The sequence below is a fragment of the Patella vulgata genome, chromosome 8 (genome assembly GCF_932274485.2).
Source record: "Patella vulgata chromosome 8, xgPatVulg1.2, whole genome shotgun sequence".
In the NCBI taxonomy this organism is placed as follows: Eukaryota; Metazoa; Mollusca; class Gastropoda; family Patellidae; genus Patella; species Patella vulgata.
Window position 1 is genome coordinate 13642295 of NC_065886.2, and position 17347 is coordinate 13659641.

Below are 17347 nucleotides of genomic sequence, written 5' to 3' on the forward strand. Positions count from 1 at the left end.
CAGAATAAAGAAATTTGAATGAAATTTTCAATATATTGATTTCTTATTATATATTTTTGAACTCTTATAGCAAGAACGGTCATCTCATCTAAATCTTACATAATGCATCTTTAATCCACGCTGAAATATACCCTGATTGATTATTTAATATTTGATAAAACAATAAAATTATCAACGATAGATAATCTCCTGGTATGGATTTAGTCGGATTATAATAATAATAAATAATGTGAATATTTGTATAGCTATTCCACACTGACTGTATGCTCATAGCGCATGCAAAGAGTTCAGTTTTCTACAATTCTAGCAACAATTCAAAGCACATTTCTAAACATAGCGTTGGAACAGATAAGTCTTCAATGATGATTGGAAAATTGATAGGGTTGGGCACTGTTTCAAATGATTAGACAGATTATTCCAATGTGAAGCTGCCAGATATGAAAATGATTTTGCTCTAAAAGTTTTTAAATTGTAAGTTGGTACCTGTGACTGAAAGTTATTTTTTGACCTTAGGTTCCTAGAGGTTAAATGTTCCTGGACAAGTTCCTGGAGGTACATAGGTGCTATTAGACAGATTTTAGTGATGATTATTGGGCGTATTGGCTTATTTTGGTCATATCCCATTTATATCGTCAACAGAGGATGAGGATTATTCAATTCATCAGATTTCTTGTAAAAGCTGGACGGAACTTAATGATTATTGGACTAAATGTCCCCAAATCGCATTAGCCCCCCCCCCCCCCCTCAATATTTAGCCGACAATAAGGATTTTTTACGAGTGATCAAATTGGTAGGCGACCCATATGATCGTAGCATGGTCCACCGAGGCCTGTCTGTCATCATCACCCCCTGTAAGGATAATCAAGAAATCCGGCGAATAAGGTAAGCCGCTATGCTGTTGATATCTGAATGAGCCGCGCCAGCATGAGTCGCTTTGTTTTGTTTACGCGCGTTGCTACGATACCAAGTGTCCGTCTGTGTCAATCATTCATTCACGCAAATTTCAAACTGCACGGGTTATTAGGAAGTGGTTGTCCACCTCATTACCCTATAGGAAGAAGAATAGTTCAAAATAATCTCGAGCTCTTGATGGTACCAAAGGCGCCGGTTCAAATGTTTGCATTTGCCTACACCCGATGTGGGGTGCCTATGGGCGCCTAAAATGTAGGCGCCTATTGTGTCTAACATAAGGTGCCTATTGTGCAGCCTACACTGTTACTCTATAAATAGAATAAGAGAATACCTATGGTTCACTTGAAATTTGATACTACAGCTGTATTGCCCGGCCTAGACTTCTCCGCATAAATCAAAAGACACTCTCTACTACCCTAAGATGATATGGACGGGTGGAGTTGAAGAAGGAAATTTCAGAAGAATCAGCCATAAAACCCTGCCTGAGGCAGTTAAATTTGAGGCCCAGGAATGCACTCAGATGCGAGGAGAGAGCACCAAATTTTCAAAATTTTCTGGGAGAGGACATCCACACCACCCGACCTACCCCCCACCCTCTGGCTCGCGCCATTGGCGCTTTGACACATTCTCAGACCCTTCCAAAAACTCCATAGCCCAACCAAGTTTTACGAGCTGGCTACGGGGGACAACGCAACGGGAAAGCCTCTGCAAAGTCACTCGACTCACTCTAGCTGCCTTCTACATATTAGTTTCAAACTTGTGAGGGTGGGGACTTAGAGAGGTTTAATTTATCGTTGCGTTTTCTTTTTTCTGCACTAGCGGCAGCCACTGGGACGAGTTTATGGTACAAAATGTGCACTAGGATTCTTAACGTTTAATTTATGGACCTGAATCAAGTAATGATGCAACTATAGACTTCTGCCGTAACACTAACAGCTATTGTTAACATTATGTTTCTGTGTTTTATAAAGCGCTTAGAAATTGGTCGACTAAAATAACGAGCTTTACAAGTCAGACTAAAATAACGAGCTTTACAAGTCAGACTATAATAACGAGCTTTACAAGTCAGACTATAATAATAAAATAATTAAATCACCTTCGTTAGTCTTAACAGTGGTTTTATAAAGCGCTGAGAAATGGCTTGTCTATAATTGTTATTACTGTATCTTTTATCCGTCAAAAAATAGAAACTGTAAATTAATTGTCTGGATTTTCGCTGGTTAGTTTGTGTCTTTTCAAAAATAATATGGCGGAACTTTTCGAAAAAAAACCCAAAGGATTGTGATTTATGGGACATAAAGATATTAAAGATACACCTACACAGCTATGTCTTGAAAGGAAAGCTTGAATTTTGACCAAATGTGATGAGTGGCCTTTACGCCGTCAAAACAATCTAATCTCTATCATCGTGTTCGCATCCTTTTATGGGCATATAATGCATCTCTAGTATATAAAGTCCTAGAATGCTGAAAAGCAACTACAGTGTTCCTCTTTTCATGAGGAAAATATGTTATGCGAAAAGTCTATTGCGTCAACAGGGTTCTCGGGAAAACGTGAATGGGGTGGGGACTCCTGCACGTAAGGTCCTGTCATGACCTCAATGCTTCACACCAAAAACTGTAACCTGTGTAGCTTTGACGGACTGCTGGGTCTACGGCTGTATGATAAAACCACACGATAAAAAATTTTGAGTCACATAATCAGGTAACCTCTTGTCCTATATCTCTCCTTCGCCAGCCTCAAATTTCACCAAAATTAGACATGACAGAAACGTCATTAAACAAAAAAAGTCTTGCAAAGTGGGAGGGGGCGTGTTACAATTCGTTAGTAATCAATGGCGGGGAATGTTTGGTGGTCTGATTCCATGCAATTTTATCTATCCCTAATGTGACATATTAAAATAATTTGTTTGTTAGCATATGATAAACAATCAGTGGCTATTCAAATAACGTCATTGGTGACATTTATTAATGAACAATATTCACGTACTATATATCTGATTAATGGTAACACAATGGGGAATTCATCAATATGATTTACCGCGATGTGTATTCAGTATTCAGCTCGATAATGACGTTAACATTAAAGGAGCAAAGTCTTCAACTACCCACAGTCTTTTACATTGCAAACACGACTTATTGGTCAATTTAAATCAACATTGATGTTGTTAATTTTATCGTGAAACGTGGGGTTTCTGATATCCGATATTTAAGACAATATGAAAATTTTAAAATTGGCACGCGATTCGTGTGCCAGAATGCTTTCGAGCGCCAGTTGTATTAAGCGACGCGATGAACTAGGATAAACATATCCCATGTAGGAGAATACTACCGGTGTAGACTGAAATAACTAGACGCCAAAGACTGGCATTCAATTAAGACTCTTCTCGTTTTTCGCCGAACATAACTCATGATTAGAAATTACAGTAACAACAGAAACGATTGAATGTAAATCAGTTTATATACATTCATATTGTATTCTTATACGCGTTGCGACCCAGCTGTGTCCATTTCTAGAGATTTAGCTCCTTTAACACAGTTTTTCAATCCAAAACAAAACCCCGCTTACGTACTGTTACTATAAATAACACAAGCACAAAACTCAGTCATGATATTATGGACATATAAATTATTGGACAGTGTAAGCCACAAATGGAAAGATTGCAAAATACAGGAAGGCGATTCGGCTTTCCAGGGTTTTGTAATAAACAACAACTCAGTCTGGCCGACTCAGTCAACGTCAAATAAAATACCCATATTAAACACTAGATCTTCGTCCTAATGTACATTGTCTGCGATATCACCTCGGTGGAAGCGGACGTAAAATACAACTAACTCATCATCATCCTAATGTACATCGCTAACAGATCTAGGACAAGCTCGCCAACTTACCATTAAAGCAACAAGAAATTCGACAAGTTCAATCAATGATAAAATACTGGCTCCGATAAATAATCCCATGTTACCACCGATATTACCTGTAAAAAACAAAAGTTGGGTATACATTCATTAATTCATTCAAAATGATCCGTGTTCAATTGGCATTCACAGTCGTTCGGATAAGACGAAATAACCGAGATCCACCATTGTACACCTTGATGTAGACGAAAAAGAACCCTTAAAGGTTGGAATTCAATTGATGTCCAGACAAATATTCCCTCATAGCACACTGCATGGATTATGCAGAAAAGTAGGACGTTAAGCCCATTTCACTCATTAAGAGGACAGTGAAGAGGCTAAATCTATTTGTTAAGGCTAGCTCAATTTTTGTCAAGGTCGCTGAGATGTCAATAAGATTAGGGCGCGGTATTGTCAAGGTCGCTGAGATATCAATAAGATTAGGGCGCGGTATTGTTGGCGAGATTGTAGTTTAGGGTAAGCATTGGGGTTAGGTATGGCCTTGTTAGGGTCAGGGTTGGGATTAACGCTAGCCCTGTTTAGATCTCGTGACCTATGACAAAACATTGAGCTGGCCTTATCATTGAGCAATAACCCAGTGAAGAAATTGAGCTGGTTGGCTATAATTATTGGACACGAATCATTCTAGGCTAAAAATGTTATCTGGATCATAGCGCTACAGTTAAACGGACATTTGTTCCAAGTAGCCATGTTTCATTGCAAGCATGATTACAGACAAGAAGAAACAAGCTGGGAAAATTAACATCTTATGTAAAACAGAAAAAGTGCTCACCAAAAACAGTTTCTACCGTAACCTGTGCTTTTTGTTCAGTGACTGTAACTGTTGAAGATTCATAAAAGATTCTTAAATCAAAACCATTTTCTCTATGAAAAAAATAAATGGGCATTAGGTAAGATCAGATAAAGAACTGGCCGGTCTCGCTATAATAGTTACAAAATAGACAGGGAATATGTTCAAAATGTCAGTCAAATTTCTGGGCCTAGGTTTTGCCGATACAACATAGTCTAGCCTCGACTGTCATTGCTACCGTTGTCACGGTAATAAACAATGTCTCCATTATCCATTTCTACGGTAACCGCATCAACCACAAAACGTATTTCAGTCTACTTAATATCCGATGGCATCAATAGTTGATTACGGTCTTGGTAAGTTAATTAATGTCTAATTAATAATTTAGATAACATTTAAGGCCTAAAGAAAGACCTGCGATAGACATATTTAGCTCTCACATAATGCTTGTTTAATTATGGGAAGTCATGTACTTGAATATTTACGATCTAGACATTTTTCAAAGACCATCTTCTTTTCAATAATCAAAAGAAATGACATGGGTTTTAACTTCTGGTTAATAGATAATGGAGACGGGATATGAGGGAATTCTGCCCTGACAGCGGTGTGTGATAGCCCTGACACGCACGAAAGCCTCCTCTTATTTACATTTCCAACTGTTGGGGAATTTTTAACGTGCTACCAACGGGACCTCGGGTTTGCATCCCATCTGAACGACTAGGTACTGTTCCTCTCCACACCCCCTTCCCACACCCTCCTTCCTCTGAACCCGAGATCTGCTGGTTATCTTAGTGAGCCAGCGCCATACTCACTGAGCCACCCCACACCCTCACGGAGCCCCCCCCCCCCACTCCAAGTCATCCCACACTCTCACTGGACCACCCTACACCCTAACTGAGCCCCCCTCCAAGTCATCCCACACTCTCACGGGGCCAAACCACATCATCAGTGAGCCATCCCACCCCCTTCAAGTCATCCCACACTCTCTCTGACCCACACCACACCCTCAGTGAGCCATCCCACCCCCTCCAAGTCATCCCACACTCTCTCTGAGCCACACCACGCCCTGAGTGAGCCACCCCACCCCCTCTAAGTCATCCCACACTCTCACTGAGCCACCTCACACCCTCACCGAGCCACCCCAAGCCACCTACACCCTCACTGGGCCACCCACACCCTCCTCGACATCATTCTAAAACTTTTATAAACATATTACCATTGTGATGTTTACCATCAGCAGTGACCACACCAAGAATCCCGTAGTCAATAGAAACAATTGCATTTTAGCAACGATAGTGAAGTGGAGGTTGGGGGGGGGGCAATGAAAACCAGTCCGTTGGAGGTTGGGGTCGGGGGCGTCACTAACATAGCTTTAAGTTATTAGAGTGTAGTACCTGACATCAGATTCACTGGAAAGCATTTCTGCTGTATTCACAAGAAAGGATTGCATGAAGTTTGAAAAGTCAGCAACGGATATTGCGAAAGGAAATTGTTCTTTGATACACCGGCCTGGACAGTCACATTTTTCGAACACCGCTGAATAATTGGTTTCCGCTGGAAATTGAAAAAAGATTGTACAATATAAGTTAGAAACTAGAACACCATCACTCTGTCATCATCATTCTGAGTCCCAAGGTACCAACTATGACAGAGTACATTATTACAAACAACAGGGGCGTGTGCAGAAAAATGAGCGCGGGGGGGGGGGGTGCTTCGGTGTGTCTGACCGCGGAGCCTCGAGGGGGGCTATGGGTTTTCTCCCCAGAAAGTTTTGTAAATTTAAAGTTGACTTTCTTGCATCAGAGGCCATATATTATCTGAAGGAGATTTACTCTTTTAAATGTATAAGCTCTCTCCTAGGCTCTCTTCCCCTGGATTCCCCACCCTACCCCGGGACACGCGCCTGAACAAGGTTTATTTAAAGCGTTATAAAGTTGTCTTGAACGGTATCTGTAATATATGATCTGAAATAATAATGGTTCAAACAAATGGAAACACAAACATTATTAATAATCAATAAATACCTTTTTTTGGGATGTAACATTTATTTAATTCTTGTAGAGAACAATATTTATCGGTACCTGAAACCAGTATATTATATAGTTGATCAATAAACAAATTAAATAAATTACTTTCATCAATAGAATATTTCAGAATTCTACAATAATGAGATTTTTAAACATTTATTATAACATTTATATCTTGCAGTTTTTTGTTCTTTTACTAATTGCACTATTATTACTGACAATTACAATGTATGTGGACAAGGCATCGGTAAGGTTTCCTAACTTTTGTCCCAATCCGTTTGTGCTCTATTTATGTACTGGTACTACATTTAAACAAATTAACGCTAACAAGCACCTATAACAAATACAGTCGGTTCTAATCGGTAAACAGACACACAATTCTGGAAATTATTCCACAGTAATATCTGTTTCGAAAGTGCCAAACATAACATGCATTATGTACTATACACCCACCAGTGCTAGTTAGATGCGAATTTAACAGTCATCAACAAATACCTAATGACCCCCCCCCCCCCCCACACACACACACACACACCACCACCACCACCACCACCACCAGAGATATTGACAATAATAGGGTGACGACCATACCATGTCTGAAATGGGGGAGGGTGGTCTAACGCATGCACTGTAGATCCTAAGATCTGTGTTTGGGTCAAGTGGTGTGGTTTGGATCCCAAGCTTGAGTATGATCGCATGTCCAAGCTCATAGGTTTTCTACCGGCCCTAAAATTTTCTACAACTTATTTAGACCCCATTGCGCACGGGAATTATTTTTAAAAACATTGAACTATATGTTATTCCAGAAATGTCATAGTTTGTGTTGAGTGGACATTAAACTATCTCTCTATCTCTCTGGTAAAAGAGAGGCCGAATAGTTAGCGCGTGCGCGCTGTATCATAAAGTCTGCCATTGAGTCAATCGGCGGGGTTTCGATTCCCCGGTTGTACGTGACAAGGAGTAGGGTTGCCTGTCCGACCGCGTGGGTTTTACTCCAGGTTTTCCGTTTTCCTCCCACTGCTAAAGACCCCTACGCACAAGCGAATTATTGAAATAAAATTAAACCATGTGTTTGTCCTGAAATGACTTAGTTTGTATCCAGTGGACTTTAAACCCCATTTCTCTCTCTCTCTCTCTCTCTGAAATTATACATAAAACACTCTTTTTTTTTAAAATTATCAACTAATAATCCAGTTTCCTCCCACTGCTAAAGACCCCTACGCGCAATCGAATTATGGAAATAAAAATTGAACCATATGTTAGTCCCGAAATGACCTAGTTTGTGTCGATTGAACGTTAAATCCCATCTCTCTCTCTCTCTCTCTCTCTCTCTCTCTCTCGTAAAAGAGTTTAACGTTAGCTTGGTACCTACCCTTATCAAACATATTACGACAGTTACAGTTTTTTACCAGATGATCCAACAGACAATTCATCTCACATGTATCTTGTGTGTAGATATATTCCTTGTATCTCTGTAAGGTTTTCTGATTTGTATCCAAACAATAATCAGACCCGAATGCTTTAAAAGGGCTACCGAGACCAATTACCTTAAAAAAGACAACACCTTACAAATGTAAAAGTTCATGGGTGCGAGATTAGCCAACCCGTTACTATCCGTGGAACTATTGTTAACCTTGTGGGGGTGGTCGGGACAAAGGATGGTGGATTAAGCACAGCGTGCAGTGCAGAGCGCAGAAACCAGGTGGTCCTCCCCGATTCCCATCCCTGAAATTGTTTTAAAAAAGATCCCACTTAGCCGCCCACAACCCCGCCCACACAACCGACTATAATTTACACATTATGATGTATATATCATCTGAATCCGTAACATCAGCACCACCCATTTTGAAACAATTACGGGGGGGGGGGGGCAATCAGGGGAGTATGGTAGCCGAATGGTTAGCACCTGCTCGTTGTATTATTAGATCTGTCAATGAGTCAACTGGCGTGGTTTCAATTACCCGGTTGTACGTAACAAGGAGTAGGTCGCCTGTCTAACTTCGTGGCTTTTCTCCTGGTCCTCTGGTTTCCTCCCACTGTTAAAGACCCCTACGCGCAAGCGAATTATTGAAATAAAAAATGAACCATATGTTGGTCTCGAAATGACGTGTCGAGTGGACGTTAAACCCCATTTCTTTCCCTCTCTTGAAACAATTATATGGGTTAATCATGCTATTCATCGCGTGGTAACAGAAACAAAAATCAATGACAAAACCTGATGAAAAGAATTGACTTATAATATACTAGCAGGATACCCGGCTTCGCTCGGGGGTCATAACTCCGAAACCGGAAGTGGTAGACTAACGCCACATGGCCTATGTTACTCCCCGGTCCGAGCTACCCCTATACCCCAAATTTCAGACTCGGGGCAGACCTAGTGTAGCCGCCAACCCCGAAAAGACAGACAGACAGACAGACAAACGACAGTCACAAATATTAGAAAAGATAGATAGATAGATTGAAACCGTGGAACTATTTCAATGTAAACTATGTACATTTATTAAATGCATTTTTATCAATTTTTTTTTTCGAAAGTCGTTAATAGCTTCTGAAATGGAATATAGATAATATCAACAATAACAAAATATTGATAGGTTTTAAATAGAAGGGAATATTGATTAACTAGCAGGATACCCGGCTTCGCTCGGGGGTCATAACTCCGAAACCGGAAGTGGTAGACTAACGCCACCAGGCCTATGTTAATCCCCGGTCCGAGCTACCCCTATACCCCAAATTTCAGACTCGGGGCAGATGTAGCCGCCAACCCCGAACAGACCGACTTCGCTCGGGGTTCATAACTCCGAAACCGGAAGTGGTAGACTAACGCCACCTGGCCTATGTTACTCCCCGGTCCGAGCTATCCCTATACCCCAAATTTCAGACTCGGGGCAGATGTAGCCGCCAACCCCGAACAGTCAGACTTCGCTCGGGGGTCATAACTCCGAAACCGGAAGTGGTAGACTAACGCCACCTGGCCTATGTTACTCCCCGGTCGGAGCTACCCCTATACCCCAAATTTCAGGCTCGGGGCAGACCTAGTGTAGCCGCCAACCCCGAACAGACCGGCATCGCTCGGGGGTCATAACCCCGAAACCGGAAGTGGTATACTAACGCCACCTGGCCTATGTTACTCCCCGGTCCGAGCTACCCCTATACCCCAAATTTCAGACTCGGGGCAGACCTAGTGTAGCCGCCAACCCCGAACAGACAGACAGACGGACAGACAGAAAGACAGACAGACAAACGACAGTCACAAATATATATATAGATGATAACAATAATAGATGTTGAAATGGAATAATAGAATTAATACACGAACTTACTTTTTGTTTTCGTACATTAACTAATGTGGTGGTTCCAGGACTAACAACAAATCCATTAGATGTCATCAATGGAGCCGACCCTGATTCGTGCAATAAAACCTATAACATAATTAAATTACCTTATAGTGCTTTAATAAAACATATAACATTATAGTACATTATAATACACGAGTATCAAACAACTATCAAACGTCTCTCAAAACTGTTTAAATACACCCAGGGGTATACTTTGTAAAATGAGTGTTTAAGAGATGTAATAAAATAAAATTCTATTTTAAGTAAGCGAAATATAACTAAACTTAAAGGGGGGGGGACTAAACCTGTAACTCGATATTATCCACAATATTCGAAATTAAAAATACGAATTCGAATTTAATATTGGTCTGTTTTAATCAATATCGCTGTTTTTATCTTATCGTAAAAATATGAGATCCTAATATTCAATATTAAAGACAAGATGACAATTTTAAAGTCATTACACGACGTCATCGCTTTATTGTTTCCAGTGTCATTTTTAAGGATCATCGAAAAGCATATCCCAGAAGATCACGAGGAACTAATTAAAAATGGCCAATTCACAAACCACTAACCAATATTCTTTAAAAACAAAAAAAAACGTGTAGAATAGACCAAGCAAACGAGTGCTGTTCCATTTGAACTGCTTTGCTTTCGCTTGGTTCTTTTCCTGTTTTCATTCGGGTTGGGTAATGTGAAGCCATTTTTTGTGAAAACTGATGTAGTAAAAAATCCCGTTCGCTGATTGGCTTTCTCGTATATGATCGTACAAATTCGTAAAACGATTTGATCGGTCAACACATACGTGGTACGTCGTTTCAGATTACAATTTTTTCAGAGCTTTCTGTAAAAAGCACCTTGATAATCGAAGCTATGGATGTGACAGCAGGAAGGTTCGCATATATACTAAAATGGCGACGTATATTTGCAGTAGCAGCGATAGTCGTATTTGGTACTATTTTAAATCGTATTTGGGGCATTATATCAAAAAATGCATTTACCTTAAGTCCTGCAAAAGTCATTGCTGAGAAAAAATATGCGTCTTGTTCAACGGTCCCCATTATCCTTAATCCACTTATTGAACTTGAACCATGTGACATCAACGGCGAAGACGTGTTAGTATTGAAACTATAACAGACTCCTAAATCTGTGATGACCGTTTCAAAGTAGTCAGCGCAGTTGATCACTTCACCCTCCCACACGCAAACTAGGAACATATCTTCCAGTCTATGTGCAGCCCTGAGGGCAAATTCGTGTAGATCATCTCCGGAATACGTCCTTGTGTCATTAGTAGTATTGTCGTCATCGGATGCATCATCAACACCCGATTCTACATCTAGAAGATAAGCGTCACTAAGGCTGAATAGAAGTTCATGCAGCTGTCGATCGTTGGGTATTCTGCCAAGGTGGAACTGGTTAGCATTACAGATGGTGACTGTGGGAAACTGTATTTGGGTATTGAATTCCAATCTTGTCTCTGTGTTTATCGGGTACTCATAATACTTAGTAAGAGATTCGTAGATCAAAAACGCTAAGCCACCAACCATACCAAACAACATCAAGGACCACAACGGTCTGAAAAAAGGAAGCTCAAAACCATTTTATACGCCCTAGTGTATGGTTATCCATGTCCGACCGATGTTTATCAATGTATTTCCATATATGTCTGTCTGTCCGTCGTTCCTCGGGCTCCCTTTGACATGTCAAGGGTTTAATTTAGATATATTTTCAAAATTATTGGAGTCTTTAGACGACTTATATGCTTGAAGGGGAGTCACGATGACCCAGTGAGTAAGACGTTGGCTCGCAAACCTGGAGGTCTCGTGTTCGATTCCGCGTTGACTGAGATCGTTTATATTATACATTCACCGCACCGAAAGCTTTACTTTTTATGTTTTCGATTGGTACTTATATGTCCGAAGTTATGTCCAAAACAATACCATCTGCTGATATACGTTTACAGGGGTCGGGATTAAATTCGTTTAATAACATCTTGGCCTCCAAAACTGACCAGCAAAAGAGCCTTGTCTATCTGAACTATTCCAGAGTACATTAAAATCTTGTAACCGCTCTACTAACGCCCCGTCAAAATAAATGAAATAGGATTTAACGTCCTACTGTTCTGTTAATGAAGACGGGCATGTGCCATACAGTGTGTCATGCGGGGGGGGGGGGGGTAATAAAACATATGTTAATAGAGCGATGGTTTGATATCAGATCAATCAGGAAGTTGGTTGGTATAATAGCTTAATTGAGCGATGGCTTTATTTCAGATAAAATAGAAACAGATTGACTTTTAGCCCGGACAGCGGCGCTACGACCTTCTCTTATATCGAATTCCAACTGCCAAGTGTTCTTTTACGTGCACACGAGACCTCGACAGCTTTAGAGAGACAACGCATACAAATGGATTAATTTTTATGGGCGGTGCGGATTTTATTTCCTACCTTCTAAAGGAATATAATTGTGGTTTGATCATCTTGGGAACACCATGGATTGTAACCGACTCTTCATAGATATCAACCATCTTCGCAGGTCGTAATGGCAGTCTGTTCTGAACGCTCCCCTTTTTCTTTTCATCACCCATAATTGTGCACGTCTATTGATTTAGGCTATTAATGAAAAGAAAAGAGAAAATTCAAACATTTCATTTTTAATATTAAGATAAAAGGCTAACCGTTATTGTTTTAATAGTTCACAAACAGATATATTGAAAATTTCAGCCAAATGACGTTGTTCTGGGGGGATTTATATAAGTTTGAAGTTTTTCTACCGTAGTCTTGATTGTTAAGTACCATTGCTACGATAATATCCCAAGTCCCGGTTATCCATTTCAACTTTACATTATTAAACAAAGCGGGTGGTATAATTCATTCAAAATATATGCCATCCGATTATCTAGAAAGTTGGGTATGAGTTTGCCATGTGAATAAATTGTCTAAATAATAAATTGTATAAGATGTTGAAGCGAGAGAGAGAGAGAGAAATGGGGTTTAACGTCCACTCGACACAAACTAGGTCATTTCGGGACTAACATATGGTTTAATTTTATTTACATAATTCGCTTCCGCGTAGGGGTCTTTAGCAGTGGGAGGAAACCGGAGGACCCGGAGAAAACCCACGAGGTTGGACAGGCGACCCTACTCCTTGCCACGTACAACCGGGGATTCGAAACCACGCCAGTCGACTCAATGACAGACTTTATGATACAGCGCGCGCACGCTAACCATTCAGCCATCCAACCCCCCTAGATGTTGAAGCCAGAAAAAGACCTATATTGCCAGGGTTAGTTTTTGCATAATGCATATTTAATAAAGTAGGTTTTTAAAAATGTTTAAACATGCTGAATTCAATAGAGTAAAATTTAACTTAAAACCCAATATTTGACAATTTGTTTAACCTTATTTTCTTTGCATATCAAATAAACGAAACCAGCTCATTTGGGCCACTCAAGCTTACATTAACAGTGATTTTATAATAAGAAAAAACAATACCATACCTCACCAAAGTTTAACGACGGTCCACCAGTTATTAATAATGTGTAAAACTTGCTAAAACCTTCAGCCCCATGCTTCTGTTTGATTGTTACTGACTAGAAAATATTCCATTTTAACAACGTTCCTCAATAATAAGTGAAACTTACTACCAAATGTTAGTCCTTAAAACATTCAGCCCCATGCTTTAATTGTTACTGACTAGACAATACCCCATTTTAACGACGTTAATCAGTATTTTGTGAAACCTATTAGTAACTGTTAGTCCCCATACCTCCGTTTATTTGTTACTGACAAGAAAATATCTCATTTTCACGACGACGTTCCTCAATAATGTGTGAAACTTGCTACCAAATGTTAGTACTTAAAACATTTAGCTTCATGTTCCGTGTAACTAGAAAATATCTCAGTTTAACGACGTTCCTCTGATTATCAATGTGAAACTTGCTAGCATCTGTAAGTACATCGAATCTCTGGTTGAAACTTGCTGACATCTGTCAGTACATCGAATCCACTGTCGCAGTTTAATGGATAAAGACCAGAAACCATTTCATATGTTTGTTATTCATACCTCTCTTCAATGGACTCTACTAATTGTTGTTAAAACGTGGTCGTGATTCTAGTATATAAAGTCTATCAGATCAATAATGGATTCTCATTTGGTTGTTAGTAATTGTAAATCACGATGTAAATATGTGTGTTAATCCACCAAATTGCTAAATGAATCAAATCGTTTAGTCTCGTGTTCAATTCCAATAGATACAAATAAAACAGTTTATTATTTCAACAAGATATAAAAAAACTTTGTGTTCGTCCGTAAACTCATTAATCCTAAAGTATGATATTCTGTTTGTTTTATAATCAAATTGAACTGAAATGAAATGGGGTTTAACGTCTTTAATGATGACGGGCTTACACCATACAGTGTGCTAAGGGATCTTTTACGTGCACGCAAATGTGTACACATGACATCGATTTTTCGTCCCATCCGAACGACTAGACAGCTGTCCTTGCCTTGCCCCCCATCCTGCACCACTGACAAGGGGAAACCGCGCCGGAAAATCCCGATGAACTTTCTCGGCCAACATCGGGATCGAACCCGCGACCTCCGGGCTAGCGAGCCAGCGTCTTACCCACTTAGCCACTTAGCCACCATTAAACAATATTTAACCACAATACCCAGAACCGTCTTATTTAACCAGACCCCACGCTTTTAGTGACGTTTTATTCCTGTGAGTGGTTGTGTATGTAGGGGCGCCAGTACACTGCTTTGTGGGTGGGTTTATAATTGTTAAGATATCCGACAGTCTTAATAATACCTGTCTCTCAATTTTAATAACAAACTTCTAAGTGACATTTTCAAGTGCCGAAAATGAACATTTTATTTTATAAGGAGAATGTATTTGTGGTCTGAATCGATAACGGGACAGGGGAGATCACTCTAGCTTGACAAAAATCAACAGGGGTAAAGTCGCAATTTGTTTCACAGACGTATTGTGAAAGCCGAAGGTCTTGTAATACCTCTGTATTAAATGACTGACAATTGTAGGTCCAAGCATGCCTTCTACGGGTAACGTCACATTGTTTACATTTAGAATGTTGTAGCCCCTCGTTGAAATCAGTGTGGTAAAGATGGGCCATGTTCTTGCAATTATTTATTTGAAAAACCTCCCTCTCTCCCATTCTAATGAAATATTATTTTTTTAATTCTACTGTTGTTTAATACACGGTCTTGTATTCATTGTTTATTATGTTAAAGATACATTATGGGATATTTTAATAGGGAGTTGGTCATTCTTGTTTTAACAGTTCAATAGGAGTCAACTATCTCTTCACCGTCTCCAAGAATGGCCGATCGTTTGATTGACAGGCGTTAACTCCACCTACATAATCTCGATTATCAAGTAACGTTTTCAATGGCTGTGGTACCGTTAGCCTATTGGGTTTGAGACGGGGTTGCAATTCAATTCGTATCACATTGAAAATAAGACTTTTAATATATAGATAAGAAGCGAAAGTTTGAAAGGAATGGACCAAATCAATGAGGCATAATTATAGCCGACTTCTTGTTAGCCTGCGTGTACTCTTGTACTGTAACTGGTAGTGGTAGGCCTACGTAACTCCCGAAGCAGACAAAATAGGAAACGTTTTCAATGGTTGTGGTACCGTTAGCCTATTCGGTTTGAGACGGGGTTGCAATTCAATTCGCATCACATTTATTTTTACTACAAATTAAAAATAAGACTTTTAATATATAGATAAGAAGCCAAAGTTTGAAAGGAATGGACCAAATCAATAATTATAGCCGACTTCTTGTTAGCCTGCGTGTACTCTTGTATTGTAACTGGTAGTGGTAGGCCTACGTAACTCCCGAAACAGACAAAATAGGAAACAGCGATCCGATGGGGCTGCAATTCAACTGGGGTGATGTTAGCTGCGATGTTTATCAATTTCCATAATTTTTCTGTAAACGCAAGTGACAAAAGAGCGTATAATACCGACATCCAAACTCTCATTTTAACCACAACTAAACATAATATCAAGGCCGTATATATCGGACTTTCAATCAAATTGACTGACACGCAGCCTCGCTCAACAGCGGCCTCGCTTCGTACACTCTATCAAATAGCCTCGATCGAAAATTTCCGGGAGTATGACGTCAACGTAACGGTTAATCTCCGCTTACGACGCCATTTAAAAATTTAATCAATCAATGAAATCCTCTTTAAATCCAAGCCGAATCCAAGCCATCCGTGGGTCTACAGAGTTGATTTTGTGCTTGTTGTGTAAATAAAGCTCTAATTTATGATTTCTATGGCACCTGAAGCCTAAATAAAGACTTGCAATAATCAGATTTAGCTCTTGCATAATGTATGTTTAATTTGTTATTATGTGGATTTCAGCACCCCATCTTTGAAAGGTTTGGTATTTTGTCATTATTATTGCATATCATGCGAATTGTGTAATGTTCATTACAACCAATCGCGACTCCCAGAGGTAAGGTTGCCCTTTATTGTTTATCTCTGGGGAAAACTCGTCGGCCATTTTGAATGTCACGTGATATATCTTTCCGTCGGTCGCTTCACAAAGATCCGAGATGGCGGCTCAAACTCGCGTTTCGTCAGAAATTTCGCATATTTAGCCGAATTGCGCGCTAAAATAGTTCCCTGTCAATCATCAAATCGGCTGAGTTCGGATGAACTTTTGTTGACAAGATGTGGAAAATGTTTCAAGGATCATTAATATGTAACGTTTGCATTAAAGAACCGATGCCTAAATGTCGAAACATCGGCAGAATTTCATTCAAACAAATCTAACCAATCATGAGTTACTAGAGGGCGGGGGAGCTCCGGAACCGGTTTAAACGAGTTGTAAACTTATCGCTAGGAGCCAAGATTGCATTACAACGTCATTTATCAAATAAATGATATTTTCTTTCAATAATTGTTCTGTTATTTCTATGTTGGCCTCACACGAACAAGGGGGGTTGGATGGCTGAATGGTTAGCGTGCGCGCGCTGTATCATAAAGTCTGTCATTGAGTCGACTGGCGTGGTTTCGAATCCCCGGTTGTACGTGACAAGGAGTAGGGTCGCCTGTCCAACCTCGTGGGTTTTCTCCGGGTCCTCCGGTTTCATCCCACTGCTAAAGACCCCTACGCGCAAGCGAATTATTGAAATAAAATTAAACCATATGTTAGTCCCGAAATGACCTAGTTTGTGTCGAGTGGACGTTAAACCCCATTTCTCTCTCTCTCACACGAACAATGAGATCTATTGTATATCCCATCCATATCCTTCAACACATTCATGATTTTTTTTTTAAATTGACACTTTAACGATTCGCTATTTTATAACTTACACATACCA

At 39.9% G+C, this 17347-nt stretch overlaps 1 protein-coding gene across 2 annotated transcripts; it reads right to left on the minus strand.

The window, feature by feature from the left end:
* Positions 1 to 2913: 2913 nt before the first annotated feature.
* On the minus strand, positions 2914 to 13960 carry LOC126830743 (acid-sensing ion channel 1). 2 transcript variants are annotated; one of them, XM_050561139.2, is made up of 9 exons: positions 13485 to 13960; positions 12433 to 12597; positions 10987 to 11560; positions 9971 to 10069; positions 8020 to 8194; positions 6645 to 6701; positions 6015 to 6174; positions 4603 to 4694; positions 2914 to 3889 (listed from the first exon to the last, which is right to left on the minus strand). In XM_050561139.2, the coding sequence occupies exons 2-9, from the start codon at positions 12570 to 12572 to the stop codon at positions 3759 to 3761; spliced, it is 1428 nt and encodes a 475-aa protein (XP_050417096.2). In that variant the 5' UTR covers positions 12573 to 12597; positions 13485 to 13960; the 3' UTR covers positions 2914 to 3758. The 2 variants fall into 2 exon arrangements, with proteins under 2 accessions (XP_050417096.2, XP_055959010.1); XM_056103035.1 differs by lacking the exon at positions 13485 to 13960 and having other exon boundaries at positions 12433 to 12799.
* Positions 13961 to 17347: the final 3387 nt, after the last annotated feature.

What these genes read in the sequence shown, in the direction of transcription:
- LOC126830743 (XM_050561139.2), bottom strand. Translation starts at nt 12,572, where the DNA reads ATGGGTGATGAAAAGAAAAAGGGGAGCGTTCAGAACAGACTGCCATTA. An exon ending in ATGTTACATCCCAAAAAAAG is followed by an intron (nt 6,175 to 6,644) that starts GTATTTATTGAT and finishes TTCAATTTCCAG; the next exon opens with CGGAAACCAATTATTCAGCG. An exon ending in TCCAGTGAATCTGATGTCAG is followed by an intron (nt 4,695 to 6,014) that starts GTACTACACTCT and finishes TTTTTTTCATAG; the next exon opens with AGAAAATGGTTTTGATTTAA.